This window comes from Anabrus simplex, chromosome 2, assembly GCF_040414725.1.
Source record: "Anabrus simplex isolate iqAnaSimp1 chromosome 2, ASM4041472v1, whole genome shotgun sequence".
Taxonomy (NCBI): domain Eukaryota; kingdom Metazoa; phylum Arthropoda; class Insecta; order Orthoptera; family Tettigoniidae; genus Anabrus; species Anabrus simplex.
Window position 1 is genome coordinate 290,735,819 of NC_090266.1, and position 22,406 is coordinate 290,758,224.

The following is a 22,406-nucleotide window of genomic DNA, read 5'->3' on the forward strand; positions in this document are numbered from 1 at the left end:
AGCAATGTATAGTGGCCATCTTGCCCTTTAGATCCCTGCACCAGTTGTGTCTTAATTTCACTACAACCTTACTATTCTACCCAAACAAACAAAAAATGCCTTCTAACCTGTAGTCTCTCCAGGTATATGCTGGAGGTTGTTTAGTACACGTTCCATTTGGCAGCAAGTTGCAGTTGTCAGCATGCACAGCATGGCTCATGTCTGATCGATTAGTTGAAGATGCTGAAAATATACACAACATTACTGCGAAATTACTTGTGAAAATAAATTCTGGAGTTGCAAAAAATTGTCAAATAGGATTTTACAATTCTTCAAATATTTTTCTAATACCGGTATACTCTATAGAGATTTCTTTCTAAAATCCAACAACATGATGAGAAATTTTTGAGGCTTTGAGATCTTGTCCACTTCAGTATAGAGTGATTGTTTTAAATGAAAATTGTACATATTAAACAGCTGGCATACAAACTATCATGGCAATGGTGGAGATTCTACTAAATGATCATGGGAGAGGTACCTGTTGTCATGTTACCAGGTAATCAGAGAATATTTATAAACATATTTGAAGAGATATGCAATAAAATGAGCATTCTTTGCCAGGAAGTGTGCTGACTAACTTGCACAGCCTGTTGCTGAGTTCAATACAAAATACCATTTCCTGAAGAAGTAGGGGTACTGTGGCTAGAAACATCCTTTGTATGACTCACAAAGAAAGTTCATCTGGTGTCAACAACATGAGTCAAACTTATTATTAATTCAGTGATATGATGAGATACAATATATGCACAGGGAAAGTCTCAAATTAAATTCGAGATGATAACACATACATTCAAAAAGTTGTTAATGTATGGTGTATTATTCACCAAAAGCCCAAGGCTTACTAGCTGGAGTTATTTAGATATCATACAAAACAAGCTAAACACAAGAAATGTTGTAGAGGATGTTCTGCTCCTGCTGGCAGTAAGCAATTGGTTTCAACCTGATGTTGGCACATTCCTCCATTAGAACGTAACCAGTAGTCATACGGGCCAAACATCGAGATTCTTGGCTCTCTACCAGATAGACATCATATTCATGACATGTATCCTGGACACAGATAGGCGACAGTAGTCTCCAGCTATGGCCACCAAAATTATTTGTTTTAAACACTCAGGTTTTATATCAATACTGCAATACATGAAATCCAGCCAGAGAATTAACTAGAAACAAGATGAAGATCAAACGATATCTGTCCAAATGTAACAACAAATATGCAAAGACATGCCCATCTTAACACTTCATCACTGTGTTGACTAACAAGGAGAGCTTTTTGTTGTTGTTGTTGAGATATTTATTTTGATTAAGAATTCATAAAGTGTAGCAGTAAAGGTAAGGTAAGGGTGTATTCTGCCCGAAGGCAAGTCCGAACCTCCGCAGAGGTGTGCCTGAGCCGGAGTTTACGTATGGTAGGGTGGCCAGTTCCTTTCCGCTCCTCCATTCCCTTACCCCCCACCAACAGCGCGTGGCAACCCATCCAAATCTTGACCACGCCCAAGGTTGCTTAACTTCGGAGATCTCACGGGATCTGGTGTTTCAACACGGCTATGGCCGTTGGCGCAGTAAAGGAACAGAGCCATTAAAAGGATTTGTTTCTAAATAAATTTGTTCAATTCAATGTATGAAGCCTATTCAAAAAATAACTGAACTTCAAAAATGCTAATAATAATAACAATAACAACAATGTTAGTGGCTTTACATCACACTAACTACTTTTATGGTTTTTGGAGACAGCAAGGTGCCAGAATTTAGTCCCACAGAAGTTCTTTTATATGCCAGTAAATCTACCATTTGAAAATACTGTGCAAACGTGAAGTCTTAGCGGTTTCCAATAAGTGCTACTAAGTAACTTGCCATTTACTGCGAATTTCTAAAACAGTTATCTCTCAGCAACTGTTAGTTTGTGTGTTCAGTATGAGTTTTGATTGTCAATATGTCTGAAGATTACAAGCAGTATATCAACATTTCCTTCAGGTTCAAACTATTGAAATAATTTATGGATACATATCAAATGATGAAGATGAAAATGCAATCATCATAATGGTGTGATAAAAATTTGTTGAGAGTGATGAAAGCGTGGCAGATCAGGTCGAATGTGAAAGTGTTGTTGACAAACTTTTATTTACACTAATGGCATTGTGCACCATGAATTTCTATATGAGGGTCAAACAATGAACCACTGTTGTTATTTCAAATTCCTCAAATATTTGAGGCAAAATATCATGAGAAAAAGACCAGATTGTGGAAAAACAATTCCTGGGGCCTCCACAATTGTAACCTGCCAGCTTGTGCATTGCTGTTGATCCTTGAATTTATGACAAGTACAAAGAAAACTATGCTTTCCTATTAATCCTGATCTAGCAGACCTTTTTACTATTCCTTAAACTGAAATTCTCCTTGAAAGAATGAAGATTTCAGTCAAATGAAGGGATCAAACTGAAACTGCAGGCAGAACTGCATGTGAACCACCAGATTGCTTCGAGAAGTGGAAACAGCACTGAGAGTGAGGTATTAATAGGGGAGGGGGTACTTTGAAGGAGACAACGCTAACTAGACTGCAGGTAAGTCCCAAAAGAATTAATTTCAAAGTTTGGTTAATTTTTTGAACAGGTCTCATATTCATACACGATTATATTCTGGTTTTTTGCCGTGTCAAAGGAAACTGTCTTTGATATATTATGAAGGAAAGGAATTTGCTGTTTTCATGTTCCTTCAATACTGTATTGAATACGACATGTATGTGTCTTGCTTATACAATAGATCTCATTAACTGATGACGAGCTTGAGTGTCATGTGCGTAACAATTCTCAACAATACATAATTATTCAACCAATCAGAAATTGGCTCAGAAACAGCCAACTTCAAGTAATGAAATAAATATACAAAAATTAAAGCCTCTTCATAACATTTTGCCCCCCTCGAAAGGAGTTCTTTCAACTAACTAATGTAATCTTCTACCTAATGTAAAAAAAAAACCTTAGTCTTAGCATGTGTATTAATACAAAGATCTACATACGTAGATTTTTTTATGATTAAAAGAAAGATATATTGAAATTATATCTTCGTTAACAAATATCACAAAGTTAAAGAAATCACAGGAAATCTTTAATTCAGTTTTCCTTTCATTATCCTTTTCAATGGGAAGAGGGAATATCTTCTTGATGCTCTGGATGAAAGTTCCAATAGCTGTCCGAATGGTGACAACCCTCACCTTGCCATCTCGTCCTGGGTGAACTTGAACTATCCTACCCCTAGGCACTCTAGAGGTGGGATATTATCCTCTCGACATAAATACATTGATTGGTATCATGCCACTTGACGCATTTTTACAATTCCTGCAAATATTCTCGCTGCCATCTCTGCCACAACCACCGCCAGATCTTCTGCTAATTCTACCAACATGACAAGTGGTTATCAGGTTCTCTCTACACATCCCTTTGCACAGGTTGCATGATCAAGTCACTTAGAAGAAAATATGCAGGGACTTTCATCGACATCTCCATCTCAGGGGACTACTCTCTCTTGTATAACTTTTTGTTTGGCCGGGGTGCTGCTACATTTATACCTCAGCACCTCGCTGAGTCAATAACGCATACCGGCTGGCCCCAAGTGGTGGACAGTCCTCCCCAGCCATGTTTTCTTGCGTCGTCTGTTCTGTTGACTCCACCATCTCGGACGAGGACATTTATAGTGACCTCTGCACGACCGGTGTCTCTTTGGTACAAAGACTCTACCACGGCCCTGATCCAGCACAAGAGGTCCTCCTCTACTTCAACTCTGCAACTGCCTGCCTCTCAGTCCAGGATACTGGAGTGCTCATCAATCACCGCCTACACCAAGTGATCCCCACACCACCACACATTCAAGCTGAGGTCGACGCCGATGAAGAACTTGCTGCGCATGCTGTACAAACGCCTCCTCTGTCTTCCTCACCCCCACTACCTGCATCTTCCTACCCTTCCATCACCACCACCGTATCGGCTCCCACCTCCGCTCATATTTCGTATACCCTACCTGTCCCCAGTACCACCACTACCACCACCATCACCACCATCACCACTTTTGCACACACCTCTCCCCTCCTTCCTTTTACTACCACAACTACGGTCCCATCCTTTCCCCCCTATTGATGACTTCTCTTCCCATCCCTCCCACCACTGCTTTCACAACTCACCCTCCATCTACTCAGCCATATGCCGAGGGACCTTCCACCGATCCTCCGGAGAATGTAGTACGGCCACCTTCGACACCACTGCCATCTGCACATCACTCCACCTGCAGCTGTGTCATCCGAGGTGTGGATCCCAGCGTAGCGCCTGCAGTCATCGCATCGCTCAAGACCTTCGCCAGGCAGGCCTCCCTGTACGATGAGTTGTGAGAGTACATCTATAACTCTGACGGACCTACCTTCCTGGTACGGATCCAACTGCCAACTCCTGCCAACGTCCAGCACCTTATCGCTCGAGGATTACACACCTACGGTCGCCATCATTGCATTGCAGGTTATAAACTTCATTTTCCTTGTCCGTATTGAAGATCTACTTGTGATACAATTCCTTTAGTTTTGCCAATTGCCCCCTTTCAATACAATAAAAATATATTACAAACTTACATATTTATTATGATGTTTATGTGGTACATGTTTCGCTCCTTTTCGTGAGCATCATCAGCCAAACTATCATTAATCTAAGATTGTATAAGATCATAAAAACAATTCTTTTGGTTCAAGATTACTCCTATAAAACTAATTGATAATCTTATAACAATTTAGAAGTCACACAACAATAAAACTATGTCTTAAGCTAACACTTTCTGTCTAAAATCTTCTTCAGTCTAACATTTTATTGCCGAAACTCATCTGGTGAACATCCTTTAAAATTGTTTTTAAAAAAAACTTTTGAGATCTGGCTAGTTGTGTTGATTCCTGTTGCCTAACTTGTATAATTGTCATTAAAACTTCATAACAGTATTGAATATTTTCTGCAGGTGATAATTGTCATTATGGTCGATAGACTTGTTCTCGTTGCTGGAGTAACATTTATAAAATGTATTGGTATTAATTTATATCATCAATGGAGTAAAATTGTTCATGAACAAACTTGATGAAACACTTTCTGATGTGATATTGGATTCAAAATGTTCTCGAACGTTCCATAATGGCTCATTGGTGTATTTTCCTTTTTGCTGCGTAATTGTTTGGTGTTACTCCTAGCCTCTTGAGAACTACTTGTCCTGTTTGCACTTCTTGCACTTCTTTGCACACAAGAAAAATAAATATTTGACAATATGCTACTATACGGCATAACTTCAGGATGATGAACATTTAAGTAGGATATGTTGCCACATAGAGACCACATTGCATTTGACAAATGGCATACATGCACGTTCCAAAAGCTATCTCTGAAGCACCATTAAATCCAAACAAATCAAAAGAGTCAGGGCAATTTCCAGGTTTTACATTTCTCACGATTCTGATGTAGTTCAGTCTTTGTAATGACATATAGTATTCATTCCAAATCTAAAGGTGCTCTGGGGACAATGGCTGATCCCAATCCAATCCATCTACCCATAAGTGTTGCATCAACAACATTCCTTTGATCAGTACTGGTCTCACAAGTCCTAGTGGATCACAAATCTGTGCAATTTTGGTGGTGACTTCTCCTTCAGATATCGGTGACTGCTTTGCCAGCTCAACTCGAAACTGAAGGCAATCTTGTGCCAAGTCCCACAGGAGTACAAGAGACTTATTAGCTTCACCTTTGTCTAAAACCATTGAAGTCCCTTAAGTCCCAAATCCTGCATGATCCGTTTACTGTTGGACCTCCATTTCCTCGAATGTATTCCACCACTGTTGAGAATACTTGTATTTGCTGCTGTAGCCAGATCATGTTTTCTAGGATGTCTCCTCCACTTAAGCAGTTATTCATACAATCATCACGAATATTCTTTGCTGCTGCTGGAAATTCATTTTCATGAAGATCAGCCAATTCATTCAGACATCTCATGGCATGAAAAGGTGCTGATGCTGTTCCGTATTTTACTGTGTTCAACTAATAAATTCTCACAGGGGCTAAAGGTTCCTCTTTCCACAAAATCTGCTGTAATGCTCAAACTTCAGGGTGGATGAGGATTTGCCGAAACATCTTTTCCACGTCTGATGTCATGACATGCTTATGGCCACGAAATATAAGTTCAATGTGAAAGTGATCTAGCTGTAAATTAGGTCTTTCATGAGATTGTCACTGAGTGACATCCCAAGCGGTGTCTTTGCTGAGGCATCAAACACCACTCTGACTTTTGTTGTGTCATTATCTGGACGTACCACTGGTTGATGAGGAATGACGTATGAATTCGGCACATATTGACTACAGAATCAACATTTACCAGTTCCCGTTTTGCAATTGAAATTGTTATGATTAGCAGTGATGGAACTAACAATTCTATGAATATCGATGCAAGGAAGAGTCTCGATGATGAGCATACTCCAGATGCTAAGAATTAAAGCCTAATTTATTTTCCAGATTTTACACTTATTTCATCCCAGATATTAATGTCACTTGTGTGTTTTTACATTTGTTTAGTTATTAGATGTATTACATTAAGGCTGAAGATGGCCAGCTAAGACTGAAACTAGTCCCTAGTTTAGTAATGTAATTCAATAATATTGCATAATATAGTATTGAAAATGGTGGACCATACGACATTAATTTTATAATTATTATTGTGATCACAATTCAATATGGATCAAAACCATGAAGTTTATATCCTATGATTACGTAGCCAACCAGGCATAACGGAAAGCCTATTTATATCTAGGTCTTAAAGTCAAAATAGCCAAATTGGGCAAAGACATTGAATTTCTCAAACAGTGTATCGCTCACAATTTGACACCCAACTTTCTTAAAAGCAAGTTTAAGAATCATCGTACTTCTTTTCAAATTACTAAAACCCAAACTAGAACAAATAAGATTTGGTTGAGAGGAGATCAAATTTTTGTACAAGAAAAAGTCCCTTTTTATTCATAGATTATATGAGACTCACCTAGAAACTACAAGTTTACTTTCGGATGCTCACTGGAACCTACTTCAAGTCCAAGTTGATAACAGATTATTTATTGTATTATCAAAGAAACAACAAACCCTAGAGAAAAAGTTGGATATGTTAATGAACTCTAAACTTAACAATAACTATGCTAAAGAAACCAACAAAAACACTGGGCCTAACATGCCCAGCCAATTTCACCCTCCGATCATAAATTTGTCCAAGGTACCACTGAATGAAGACGAAAACTCCATTTTAGTCAAGGGCCCTAAACACACCTGGCCTAATTTTAACACTCTGAACACAGCCATCACTACTACAGTAGAAGCAGAATTAGCCATTAGCAAATTGCCAGCAGATAAACAAGACAAAGTAAGAACTGAAGTAAAAAGAAAATTAAACTCCATTCTTAACCCAAAAAACAATATTACCTCCTGTAATTCACCCCTTACTACTCATAACGACAATAGCTACAAGGATTCGATTCTCATACAAAAGCAAATACATGCTCTCAAAAAGAAAATCAATGATAATAATCTTATAATTATGAAAACAGATAAAGGTAACACGGCCGTCATAATGGACAAAAATGAATGTGTAAGCAAAACAAATTAATTTTTTAAAGATAGCTCATTCTCTACGGTAAAGAAGGACCCTAACCCGAGAATCCAACATCAACTTAAGCAGACCATCAAGAATACTTCATATCTATTGACAGATCTAGAAAAACTACATTAATTAATATATAAAATAAGAGTTTTGTCTGTACATTGCTCAGAATTTGAAAAGAATGGTATTTCTGTATCGGTCATGCCCACTGCAACAAGGAAATGCACTTTTTACTTTTCCATAATTTCTGTCTGTATGTATGTATGTATGTATGTATGTATGTATGTACATGCATCACAAGAAAACGGCTGAAGAGAATTTAATGAAAATCGGCATGTAAAGTTGAGGTTTATTAACGCTAAGTGAAATAGTAGTTTAGGGGAAGGCCTAAAATTTAATTCTCAAATATTTATATTATTAGTGGTCCTATCGATAAATAATACATAACTAAAGTTATATAGAATTAAATTTCCAATCATTTATGTCTTATACATCTTTACCGTACTGGCTATGATAACACAGATATTCATGAATATGTATTTTTGTTGTTAAGTCCATATCATGGGTTAACAGAATTTAATGAAAATCAGTATAGGCCTACAGTGTTGGGAATAAGAAACTACAGTCTAGGCTATAAACAATTTTATTCACCCTGGATGAAATTGTAGTTTAGGGGAAGACACCTAAAATTTAATTTTTAAATACCTATGTTATTGGTCCTATCGAAAATTACTACATAACAAAAGTTATAGAGAATACTATTTCCGATCATTTGTGTTCTATTCAGTTTTACCATACCGACTATGATAAGAGTGGTATTTCAGGGCCGGAAGAAAATTAAATATGAAGGCCTACAAAATCGAAAGCGCATAACATTGAGCAACAATAACATTACATTGACCATTGTTTGTTGTGATGTTCTTTGTCTCTTATACTTCCACTCATCTCCGATAGATGGGATTACTGCTGTGTACCAAGTATAACAGCCTGACTGAATATTGGCAGGAAATGGCTGGGGAGTTAGAAAACTTTCTCCTTTAGCAAGCCAAACCTCTGGTTCGTACATTTTCCGATACTGTTGGTACGTAACATACTGGTTCATCATAGTATTCCAGCTATTCGATCCCTACTCTGACGCGCTGTTTTGAATGAGCAGTGTGTCCACTTATGGCAGAGGCTCACTTTGTAGCAGTAGTAGTAGCACCTGGTCTAGAATTACAATTTAGACCTATTCCAAATTAGAGCACCACAATTCACTAAATAACTCAAAATTCAACCTGGAAAAGAGCCGTTTCTTAAGAAAATCTTCTTCCTCTTCACTTTTATTAAATTCTACATTAATTTTATTCCAAATTAGCAGTGAAGAGGGGGTTTCTCCCCTGGCTTGGAGAAAAAATTTGCCTCCTAGTCAGATAGATTTTTCTGCCGCCAATGTATTGAATTGAGATTTTCCGACTCATCGGGTACTCCTAGGAAACAGATTAGTTAAAAGACATAGTTTTTGCCCTGGGACTCCCCACTATTCAACTCGCCCCGCCGAAAAGGACGAAGAGTGTTCACGGATCACGGCTGTTGGTGGCTTTGTCATTCCAGCTCTGGAACTCTGGACAGTCAGATCGGCAGCGTTCGTTAAAAGTGAGAAAATGGGTGGTTTTTCATTTGATGGACTATATCATATGAAAGCATTGCCCTTAATAGCGCCATTCTTACTGATGTCATTGTAATTACCTATGTTCATTTCAGTTGGGAAAACCACTAAGACAGTCTTTCTGAGGCTGTAAAAAGGCAGGAGTGTGAGTGTCTGTCATTATAATGAAAACTCCCCAACCTGATTGTGACTGATGGTAGGCAAGTGGGTCTACCTTTACAACAAAAATGTCCTAACCCAGTTTTCATATGAGAAAAGACGTTTGGTGAATTCCCCGTCGGGTTTCTAGGGTAACGTTTAAGAGCTATGCAATTTAATACAATCTTGCTCACAACGTGTACACTACCTAACCTAGAATTCTGTATACAAGGTAGAATTCTGTAGCGAAGCACGGGTATATCAGCTAGTTAATTCATATGAACCCAGGTTTACCCACCGCCAAAGCCCTCCCCAAGATACGCAAAACCGGCGTCCCCATTCGCCCGATCATTAACTATAGACCGAGTCCAGTATATAAGGCATCACAATTCACTCAAAGGTTTTTAAGAAGGAACTATAATTTTTTGTTGAGCAAATCCATCAAAAATACTAAAGAATTGATCGATAAATTTAAAAAGTTTAACATTCAATCAACTCATTCTTTCCACTCATTTGATATTGTAAATATGTATCCTAGCATACAAATCTCCAAGGTATACCCCATCATTCAAAATAATTTAAACAAATACTTAGCGGTCTAAGTATATTAGAAATGAAAGATTTCATGTCTATACTTAAATTAGTTATAAACAACAATTATTGACATTCACAGTTGGCAAAACCAGAAATTCTGCTTCCACCTCAAATCTGTCATTCCTTGAAGTGAGGTGTACTCTGGTAATCCTTTTTGTTTATACTTTGGAGCAGCCTACTCCAATGATTTGTGTGTTTCTCTCTGTGTTCGGTAAACCAAGCTTCTAATATAGATCCTCTTTTATTAGATTCGACTGAGACCCTGGATCCAGTAAGGTTCGACATTTTGGTCTTCTTCCATGAACATCTTTCAAATCGATTAAAGCCATTGACAAAAATATTTGCGATGCTACTTCTTTCGCCAAGTTCACATTGGTAGAAGCAAGTGAATGTTGATTTGACACAAAGATTTATGGGCATTTGGTTTTCTTTAACATTTTGTTTCCCCTGCATGTAAAAGTGTGTTGTGTAAAATTCCACATTTCTTGCATTTTGATGCTCTAAAATTTTTGCAATATGTTCTGGCATTAATCAGTCACGACACTGTCCTTTTTCTTGGAGCAGCTTCCTTCTACCTTTGATTGATCACTTAAGTAATTCTTCACAATTAAAAATGGGACGACTTCCACCACACAGATTACAGCTTGCATGAGTGGTCATCATAACAACTTTCTTGCAAAGTTGTTTGTCCTTCAGATTTGCCTTCAAGTTCAACATCTTGCTTTTGTTGTGGTGTAACAGCATATATGAATGGGAATGTCTGGTTGAAAATGTCAAGAAATCGTCTAATGTTGGCATCTTCTCTGGACCAGTTTTTTTTTTCAAGGTGGTATTTTATTTCCCTACTACCCTCTGACTCTGCTGGCGGCAGAGCCAGCGAGCTTCCCCAATTCCAATGGGACGCGCCCGATGGAGGTAACCGGTAAATCCCCACACGGGTGTTATTATTGTTATTATTATTATTATTATTATTATTATTAATATTTGTCAGTTGAGTATCATTATGAATGGTTGACTCAAAACTGTTTGTAAAAAGCAACCATTTTGTGAATTCGCCGTTGACTTCTGGTAAGTAATTTAATTTCTGGTCATTTTTCTAATCTTCAATTATGAATTTGTGGAACCCGAACTACATACAAGTCAAGCAACATTGAATCAACACAATTAGCCAGATCTCAAAAGGTTTTTAAAATAATTTTAAAGTATGTTCACCAGATGAGTTTAGTCAATAAAATGTTAGATAGTTTTTAGACAAATATGTTTTAACTTAAAGGCATAATTTTCTTGTTATATGACTTGTAAAATATTATAAGATTTGTAAATCAGGTTTACAAGCATAATTTAATCCAATAGAATAGATTCATGATCTTATATAATCTTAAGTAAATGATAATTGGCTGATGATGCATCTCTGAAAATCATAAAAGTATTCAGTGGGACATAAAGCAAATAACATCATTATTATTATTATTATTATTATTATTATTATTATTATTATTATTATTATTATTATTATATAATTCGCTGGGCCCATCAAGGACCACGTTAAGTCTTGTTGCATTTGACACTGAACTTGGCCTTCTTTAGAGCCCAAATTTCCCTCATTCTTTGTGATGGGCCTGCTTACGCTCCTCTGTCCAAGGGGCACCGTGTCTTCTCTTCGGTTGCTCGTGTCAGTTTAGCCCGTTCGTCAATATTTTCTTGCGGAAGAGATCTCTGTTAAGGGCGTCTTCAGCTGAGATATGTAGCATTTGCAGGTCTTCTTTGGTATTTCTAAACCAGGGAATTGTGGTTTTGGGGTTTGAATCAAAAAAGTGAAAGATTTCTTTAGTTAACTTTCCTCCGTCCATTCTTTTCAGATGACCGTAAAATCGTGCCCGTCTTTTTCTGATTGTGTCAGTAATTTTCTCTATTTTGCTGTAGACTTCCTTGTTGGATCTCTTTTGATGGATTCCATTTCTGTACTTTGATCCCAAGATTCCTCTCACAATTTTGCGTTCTCTTTTCTCCAGTTCTTAAAGGAGTCCTTTGTTGGCAATTAGAGACAGGGTTTCGGCTGCATATAGAACTACTTGCTTCAGAAATGTTTCATAGTGACATATCTTGGTGTTTTGGGAAAGGCATTTTTTGTTGTAGATTGTGCGGGATGTTTGGTAGGCTATTTCCAGTTTGCGTACTCGCTCCTGAAGTGCTTCTTTGTCCAGTCCATTTTTCATGATGATCTCACCCAGGTATTTGAATTAGTCTACTCGGGTGATGTCCCCGTATTTTGTATGGAGTTTTGGTGGAGCCTCTTTGATGTTAGTCATTATTTCTGTCTTCTCAAACGATATCTGCAAACCAGTTTGTTCGGCAATTTCCTTTAAAATTTCAACTTGAGCTCTAGCGGTTTCTATGTTGTTTGAGAGAACAGCAATATCATCGGTAAATGCTAAGCAGTCTGTTGCGATCTCCTTGGATTTGGTTCCTATTCTCAATGGACTATAGTTGGTTTCCAGCAATCTCACCCGCCAGGTTCTGATGATCTTTTCAAGAACACAGTTGAAGAGTATCGGGGATAGCCCATCACGTTGTCAAAGGAAAGCGAGAGACATCGTGGAACTTCACCTTGGATTTTGTATTGGTCAGCGTGGCTCTAATTAATGCCAGCAGTTTCAAATCAACTCCAAATTCATTTAAGATGTTTAGCAGGACTTCCCGGTCAATGGAGTCGTACGCTTTCTTAAAGTCCACAAAGACAGACACATACTGCTTGGACCTTAGTGTGCAATATCTGATGATCGTTTTGAGATTTTGGATCTGTTCAGCTGTTGAGCGACCTTTTCTGAACCCTCCTTGGTATTCACATATTTGATGTTCGACTTGTGTTTCCAAACGCTCCAGGATGGCAAGTGATAGAATTTTGTAAGTCACGGGTAGCAAAGATATTCCTCTGTAGTTGTTGATGTTCTTCATGCTGCCTTTTTTGTGTAATGGATGGATCAGAGCTATTTTCCAATCTTCGGGTAGGGTCTCCTTGTTCCAAATTTATTCTATTTGCTTTTGCAAGATATCAAGTGATTCCTCTGGGGCATATTTCCATAGTTCTGCTACTACTGAGCCTTCCCCCGGCGCTTTGATATTTTTGAGACGGGCAATGTGGCACTTGATTTCATCTCTGTCGGGTGGCCTGGAATCTGGGTACCTGAGTAAGGGTTCCTTGGTCTCAATGGCGCTTTGCGGTTTAGAGCAATTAAGTAAATTCTTGAAGTAATCTGCCAGAATGCTGCAATTTTCTTCATTTGATGTCACCAGTGTGCCGTCCTTTCGCTCAAAGCATAGAGATGGTGGTTTATAGCCGGTGAGTTTGCATTTGAAGGCTCTGTAGTACTCTCTGCTTTCATTCTTCCTAAAGTTTTGCTCTATCTTTTCAATGAGAGATTTTCCGTAATTACGTTTCTCAGTTCTGAACACCCTAGCTGCTTGGGCACGTTGGGTTTTGTAGGTTTCCCAATCATTTTCTGATTTCGTAGAACAGTACTGTTTCCACGCATTGAGTCTTTCTTGGAGGACTGATTTGCAAGTACTATTTCACCAGGCATGCTTTTTGCTTCTCTTGATTTCTGCAACGTCTTTGGCAGCCTCAACAAGGAGACTTTTGGCGTTGTTAAAGTCACAGTCATTTGGTCTAGCCTTCTCCTGGAACTCCTCGACCCTTTGCCGAAGTTTATGACTGTCGAAGTGTGTGATTTGTTTGGTTGTCTTCCTTGTGTTTGCGGGAATTGGTTTGAATTTGATAAGAGACATATAATGATCTGAGGCCACATTGATGCCTTTCTTTACCTTGACATTCATAATCTCAGGGCTGTTTCTCCTGGAGATTGCAACATGATCAATTTGGAACTCTCCGAGAGCTTGGACGGGAGAACGCCAAGTCATTTGCTTTCTGGGTAGATGGCGAAAGTGGGTCGACATGACCTGCAGGTTGTGATTTTCGCAAATGGACACCAGTCTTTTGCCGTTGGGATTGGTTCTTTTGTGAGCAGGTTAATTTCCTATAACTCTCTTGTACTCCTGTTCACGACCTAGTTGGGCACTGAAGTCACGCAAAAGAAGCTTGACATGGTGTTTGGGGATTTTGTTTAATTTTTCATCCAGTAGATCCCAGAAATTATCAATTTCGTCTGGATCAGACTTGTTCTTATCATTTGTAGGAGCATGTGCATTAACTAGGGCGTAGGTTTTGTTCACGCATTTAATTGTGAGTATAAACAATCTGTCATTCACAGGTTCGAAATTTGCAACCGACTTAAGGATCTTGGTTTTAACAGCAAACGCGGTTCCAAGCATCACAGCTCCATTGAGGATTCCTCTTTGCGCTTTGCTCCTGAAAAATCGGTAGCCTTCTGATTCAAAAATCTCTTCATCTGGGTACCTTGTTTCCTGTAGGGCCATTATGGATATCCGATTTTCATGAAGAGCTTTGGTAAGGGTTTTCAGCTTGCCAATTTGTTTAAGTGAATTTATGTTGAAAGTTGCTAGAAAGGTTTTAGATTTTGGCCTGAGTTTTTGACTCTTCGGGGTACACCGAGACGCTCCGACTCGTCTCTTGCATGATGTCGAGTCTCCCCCAGAATCCGAACGAGACTCGTGCACCGTGGCGTTCACGACGATGGATTTATCCGAAGATTTACCCCTTGGGGTATGTTTCTTGAAATGTTGTGCCATCATGCTTTTTGATTTGACGTTGCTTTGGACGGGTACCCATCCTTTTACAACTAGGGTTGTTAGTCCTAGAGGTTGCCTCAAGATGTTTTCTGGCTTCTGGTCATTTACCAGTCTTCGCCGTAACCCTGGCAAGGGACCAGTTTTTTTTTTTTCACGGTGGTATTTTATTTCCCTACTACCCTCTGACTCTGCTGGCGGCAGAGCCAGCGAGCTTCCCCAATTCCAATGGGACGCGCCCGATGGAGGTAACCGGTAAATCCCCACACGGGTGTTATTATTGTTATTATTATTATTATTATTATTATTATTATTATTATTAATAGTTGTCAGTTGAGTATCATTATGAATGGTTGACTCAAAACTGTTTGTAAAAAGCAACCATTTTGTGAATTCGCCGTTGATTTCTGGTAAGTAATTTAATTTCTGGTCATTTCTCTAATCTTCAATTATGAATTTGTGGAACCCGAACTACATACAAGTCAAGCAACATTGAATCAACACAATTAGCCAGATCTCAAAAGGTTTATAAAATAATTTTAAAGTATGTTCACCAGATGAGTTTAGTCAATAAAATGTTAGATAGTTTTTAGACAAATATGTTTTAACTTAAAGACATAATTTTCTTGTTATATGACTTGTAAAATATTATAAGATTTGTAAATCAGGTTTACAAGCATAATTTAATCCAATAGAATAGATTCATGATCTTATATAATCTTAAGTAAATGATAATTGGCTGATGATGCTCACGAAAAAGGAGCGAAACATGTACCATATCAACAACTTAATAAATATGTACGTTTTTATTATGTTATTATTGTATTGACTAGGTGGTATTTAACCAAATTATAAGAATTTGTATCAGACATACCACTCAGTCGATCAGCTCGTCTCCTTTCTTACTCTTTTGTCGGAAATCACCCACAACAAATTGAACTGCTTTTCTTTGGATTTTTTCCAGTTCATGAATAGAGTAATCCTGGTGAGGGTCCCATACACTGGAGCTATACTCTAGTTGGGGTCTTACCAGAGACTTATAAGCCCTCTCCTTTACATCCTTGCTACAACCTCTAAACACCCTCATGACCCTGTGCAGAGATCTGTATCCTTTATTTACAATTCCATTTATGTGATTACCCCAAAGAAGATCTTTCCTTGTACTAACACCCAGATACTTACAATGATCCCCAAAATGAACTTCCAACCCATCAACGCAATAATTAAAACTCAGAGGACTTTTCCTATTTGTGAAACTCACAACCTAACTTTTAACCCTGTTTATCATCATACCATTGTCTACTGTCCATCTCACAACATTATCGAGGTCATTTCGCAGTTGCTCACAATCTTGTAACTTATTTATTACTCTATACAGAAATACATCATCCGCAAAAAGGCTTACCTCTGATTCCACTCCTTTACTCAAATCATCTATACATATAAAGTAACATGTCCTGACTGACTGACTGACTGATTCATCATCGCCGAGCCAAAGCTACTGGACATATTGAAATGAAATTTTGAGGATACATTTATAGTACAATGTAGGTGCTCGCTATGGGAGGATTTTTGGATATTCCGTTACTAAGGGGTTGAAAAGAGGGGTGAAATTTTAAAATGAGTGTATCTATATCTCAAAACTTTAAAAGTTTACAGATGTAAAAATTGGTATTTGGAATCTCCTTTAAAAATAAGGAAACACATTTTTTTTTGTTTTTGGAAAATCCAAATAGGAGGGGTGAAAAAGGGTGAAAAAATGTTTGAATAACTTTAGTGAGTATACTTTTAGCTCAGAAACTGAAGATATTACAGACCTGAAAATTGGTATTTTAGATATCCTTTAAAAATAAAGAAACACGTATCTTTTGTTCTTGGAAAATCAGATTAAGGGGGGGGGTGAAAAGGGGGATGAATTTTTAAAATGAGCATATCTATATCTCAAACCTTTAAAAGTTTACCGATGTAATAATTGGTATTTAGAATCTCCTTTAAAAATAAAGACACACTTATTTTTTTGTTTTTGGAAAATCCCAACAGGAGGTGTAAAGGGGTGAAAAGGGGGTTGAATGCCTTTCTGAGGACACTTATATCTCAGAAACTGAAGATATTACGGACCTGAGAATTGGTATTTAGGATCTTCTTTAAAAATAAAGAAACATGTACTCATTTGTTTTCGGAAAATCCAAATAATGGGGGGCGGGCGGTTGAATCTATAAAATGAGTGTATCTATATCTCAAAACTTTTAAAGTTTAGAGATGTAAGAATTGGTATTTAGAATCTCCTTTAAAAATAAAGAAACATGTAATTTTTGTTTTCGAAAATCCTAATTGGAAGGGTGAAAAAGGGTGAAAAAGGGTGAAAAAGGGTTTGAATGAATTTAATGAGGATACTTATATATCAGAAACAGAAGATATTACTGACCTGGAAATTGGTATTTGGGATCTCCTTTGAAAATAAAGAAACACGTATTTTTTTGTTTTCGGAAAATCCCAATAGGAGGGGTGAAAAGGGGTGATAAATGGGCTGAATGCCTTTAATGAGGACACTTATATCTCGAACACTGAAGATATTGCAGACCTGAAAATTGGTATTTGGGATTTCTTTTAAAAATAAAGAAACATGTGTATTTTCTTTTGGAAAATCCAATTAATGGGGGGGTGAAAAGGGGGGTGAATTTATAAAATGAGTGTATCTATATCTCAAAACTTTTATAATTTACAGATGTAGGAATTGGTATTTAGAAACTCCTTCAAAAATGAATAAACACGTATTTTTTGTTTTTGGAAAATCCCAATAGGAAGGGTGAAAAAGGGTGAAAAATGGGTTGAATGACTTTAATGAGGATACTTATATCTTAGAAACTGATATTACAGACCTGAAAATTGGTATTTGGGATCTCCTTTAAAAATAAAGAAACACATACTTTTGTTAAGGAAAATCCAATTAATGGGGGGGGGGGGGTGAAAAGGGGGTGAATTTTAAAATTAGTATACCTATATCTCAAACCTTTTAAAGTTTACAGATATAAAAATTAATATTTAGAATCCTGTTTAATAATAAAGAAACATACATTTTTTATTTTCAGAAAATCATAATAGGAGGGGTGAAAAAGGGTGAAAAATGGGTTGAATGCCTTAAATGAGGATACTCATATTTCAGAAACAGAAGATATTACAGACGTGAAAAGTGGTATTTGGGATCTTCTTTGAAAATGAAGAAACATGCATTTTTTTATTTTTGGAAAATCCAATTAATGGGGTTTAAACAGGAGTGACAAATTGGGGTGAATTTTTAGAATGACAAATTCTACAGACGTTACAGACTTACAAATTGGTATTTGGAATCTCCTGTAAAAGTAAAGAAACATAGGTGATTTGTTTCTGGAAACTCCAATTAAGGGGAACTAAAAAGGGGGTGAAATTTTAAAATGAGCATTTCTACAGTATATCTCAAAAGCTTAACATGTTACTGAAGTGAAAAATAATATTTTCATCTCTATTCAAAATAAAGAAACGTATTTTTTTATTTTCTTAAAAAACACTTGGGTGGAGGCGTAAAAGTGACTGATAATGGGGTTGAATTCTTTTAATTAGGATACTGATATCTCAAAAGTTGAAGATGTTGCAGACGTGAAATTTGGTATTTGGAATCTCCTTTAAAAATAAAAAATACATATTTTTTATTTTAGAAAATCCACCTAAAGGGGGAGGAAATTGAAAAAAATATTTGAATTATTTGCATGATGATACTATTATCTCAGAAACGAAAGATTTTGCAGACGTGAAAATTGTTATTTAGACGTGAAAATAGGTATTTGGATCTCATTTAAAAACAAAGAAAAAAAGCGTTTTGGGGGGAAATCATCTTGGGAAGCGGGGGTGAAAAGGAGTTGAACTCCTTTTATGAGACCACATATCTCATAAACTGAAGATGTTAGAGTCGTGATAATTGGTATTTAGAAGAAACAATTATTTACTATTAAAGAAACAAATATTTTTTACTGGAAAATTCACATAAGGAGGGGAGTGTGAAAGGAAGTGAAACAAAGTGAATTCCTTTTATGGGGATACTTATATCTCAGAACTGACGATAACAGACGTAAACATGACGGGTAATGACTACGATTGCAGTCCGGCCGCGGGTTCAGTACTGCCAAGGCTCCCAAGGCGACACCACGCTGGATCTCCTCAAGGATTTGATCCATATTAAAAATACACGCCTTCTTTTTTGGGGGGGTGGGATTAAATCAACTTAACGGCGTTGGGGTGAAAAAGGAGTTGAGACCAATTTATTTTACTGTTCATAATGTACTTATTCTGATCATAAACCGATCATTTTTAATCTTTCCTGGTTCGTTTTCAAGAGCCATCCTTTCCGTTGGAGGACTTAAAGTTAGATTAGAGTAGATTCTCCTGGCATATAAATAAAAATTTTAACACATTTGAAATAAACAATAGGAATGATATTAACCATGTAATTGTTCAGGTCTATAATAAGGTCAATAATGCACGGAAGTATATTATTCGTGCCGCCAGAAATCTTGCGCACTGCCTACGTGCGACGATGGTGTTGGTCACAATGTCAGCAATGACAATAGCAGCAGATGTAATTTACCGCCAAGTAGCGGACTTGCATCTTGCTGTGGGGTCCAGAACAATAATAATAATAATAATAATAATAATAATAATAATAATAATAATAATATGCTGGACCATCGTCAAAATGTGCGGACCCCGCTGGAAACGGTTCCTGGTCGGGTAATGACTACGATTGCAGTCCGGCCGCGGGTTCAGTACCGCCAAAGCTCCCAAGACGACACCACGCCGGATCTCCTCAAGGACTTGATCCATATTAAAAATGCTTATAGGAAAAGATGGCAAAGATTTAGGGACCCAACTGACCAGGTGGAATACCTGGACCTAGCCCGGGAAGTACGAAATCGATTGCTAGAAAGAAAGATTGAACATGGGAGGAACGTTGCCTTAATCTCTCAGAAAAGGAGTCAGATCACAAATTCTGGTGGATCCTCTCAGAAAATGAGTCAGATCGCGAATTTCGGCGGATTATATATAAAAAGTTAAGCATTCAATTATAATTTCCTTGTTCATTAATTATTCCTGGAATGTCCTTCTTGGAAAATGTTTCTGCCTTAAAGTACCTATACATACCCTTCCATTTTTAACTAAAATTTGTATGACTGCCAGTTATGCTTGCCATCATGTTATCCTTAGCTGCCTGCTTTGCTAGATTCAATTTCCTAGTAAGTTCCTTCAATTTCTCCTTATTCCACAGCCATTTCTAACTCTATTTCTTTCCAATCTGCACCTCCTTCTTAGTCTCTTTATTTCTCTATTATAATAAGGTGGGTCTTTACCATTCCTTACCACATTTAAAGGTACAAACCTGTTTTCACATTCCTCAACAATTTCTTTAAACCCATCACAGAGTCTGTTAACATTCTTATTTACCATATTCCACCGATCATAATTACTTTTTTAAAACTGCCTCATGCCTGCTTTATCAGCCATATGGTATCGTATTCCATAACCTCGAAGCAGAGACCAGGAATGAATGGCTGTAGGAATTTGTTCGATGCGGTGCTATTCCAAGTAGTGATCCGGAACGAGTGTTGATTTCGTGGAATGAAGGCAGCCATATATTAACAACTAGCTTAAAGGAAAACTTATTCAAATATAAGGCTAAAATAAATTAACTGAATATTAGTATGTTACAATCTGAGTATACTAAAATCGATGTTACTATGTAATCTATTTGTAGGAACAGTCTATAGCCTTAAATGAGAGTAGTAAGAACAAAAATGAGATAGCCTAAGAACTTAAATCTAGTACGTAATTTTTGGTTTCATTCACTCTTACATTCATTCGAGTCAACTGTATGTACTCTGGAGGAATTTACAGTAGGCTGTTTTAAATGTCCTAGACGAGCAAGACTTTTTATTATCTTCTGGGATCGTATTCCATAACCTCGAAGCAGAGACCAGGAATGAATGGCTGTAGAGATTTGTTCGATGCAGTACTATTTCGAGTAGTGATCCGGAATGTGTGTTGATTTCGTGGAATGAAGAAAGAAGCCTAAAGTTGGACGATAGATAGGTGGGGCTGTTTGAAGAAAGGAACTGATAGACGAGGGTCATTTGGTGGGTTTTTCTATGGTCATTTAAACGTAGCCATCCCAACTTTTTGTAGTATGGTGTTATATGAGCATCATGTCAGAGATGGAAGGCATATCGAATGCAAGAGTTCTGTACACGTTGTAGTTTTGCTGCTTGTTCACAGGTTAGGTCAGTCAATAAACTGTCACAGTAGTCAAAGATTGGAAGTAGAAGTGTTTGTATGAGTTTTAATTTAAGGTCCAGTGGAAGAACATTTTTATGATGCTTCAAAGGATAAATTGATGAATGCATTTTTCTGCACACATCAGTTATATGCTCATTCCAGGTCAGAGTCTCATTTAAGGTGACCCCAAGGTTTGTAACTATCTCGGCGTATGGCACTTCGGTATCATCAATGGTAATTGGAGGAGGATTGTGATTACTATTTAGAGCACATAGTAATTTTTTGTGTCCAATTATTATGCTTTGGGTCTTTTGTGGGTTGATGAGTAAGGCATTGTTTCTGGCATACATTGTGAGTCGTCGTAGGTCTGTATTCATATGTTGGATCACTTCGCATATACTATCTACACTAGTATGGTAATATACCTTTAAGTCATCAGCATACAGATGGTATTTACAGTGGACAAGTGGGGATGAATTATCATTGATATGCAGGCTGAATAATAAAGGTCCCAGCACAGATCCTTGAGGCATGCCAGATAATCTGATAGCCCATTTGGACATAACATCGTATACTGAGACACACTGATGATGATTTGTCAGGTAGGAAAGAAAGAAATTGAGCGCACTCCGGTCGATGCCAAGGGAGCACAATTTTGAAAGCAGGAGTCGTATGTTGACTGTATCAAATGCACTGCTAAAATCAAGGAGCGTGAGTAACATCACCTGTCACTTATCCATAGCAAGCCTGATATCATCTGTTACCCGAAGAAGTGCTGTCGTCGTACTGGGGCCCTTCTTGAAGCCAAATTGCAACGGGTCTAGTAGTGAATGATCTGTGAGATATTCAGTTAGTTGCTTGTGTATTAGTTGTTCAAAGGCTTTCGCAAGTGGAGGGATTATTGATATAGGGCGGTAATCTGATGGATAATTTGATGTGGTGTTCTTTAATACTGGAATCACTAGAGCATCCTTCCAAATGTCTGGAAAAGTTCCTGAATTTATACAGTAATTGAAGATACGAGGAATGATCGGCAATAATGCACCAATGACATTTCTTATGAAGCCTATCGGAATATGATCTGCTCTTTTTGCTTGAGATGTAATGGAATTTAAGACTTGTTTTACTTCGTTTATACTGACAGTTTGCAATGAGAACGTTGGTTCGATATTCAAGTATTTGCCATCTTCGTGTAACGGGATTCCAGATTGGGGTCGAGTTACTTGAATTTGTTTACCAGTGAAATGAGAGTTGAGTGTGTCCAGCGATATTGTTGGAAATAGAGGTTCTTTAATTTTTCCTATTCCTGTTGAACGTAACTGACTCCATGCATTAA

General features: G+C 37.5%; 1 protein-coding gene across 2 annotated transcripts in view; it reads right to left on the minus strand.

Moving 5' to 3' along the window:
* LOC136864067 (prolyl 3-hydroxylase 2) overlaps nt 1-22,406 on the minus strand; it is a 540,144-nt gene that overhangs the window by 44,968 nt on the left and 472,770 nt on the right. For both annotated transcript variants that reach the window (XM_067140608.2, XM_067140609.2), the window contains exon 10: nt 108-222. In XM_067140608.2, coding sequence (XP_066996709.2) covers nt 108-222 — 115 coding nt within the window. The remainder of the gene's footprint in view (nt 1-107; nt 223-22,406) is intronic.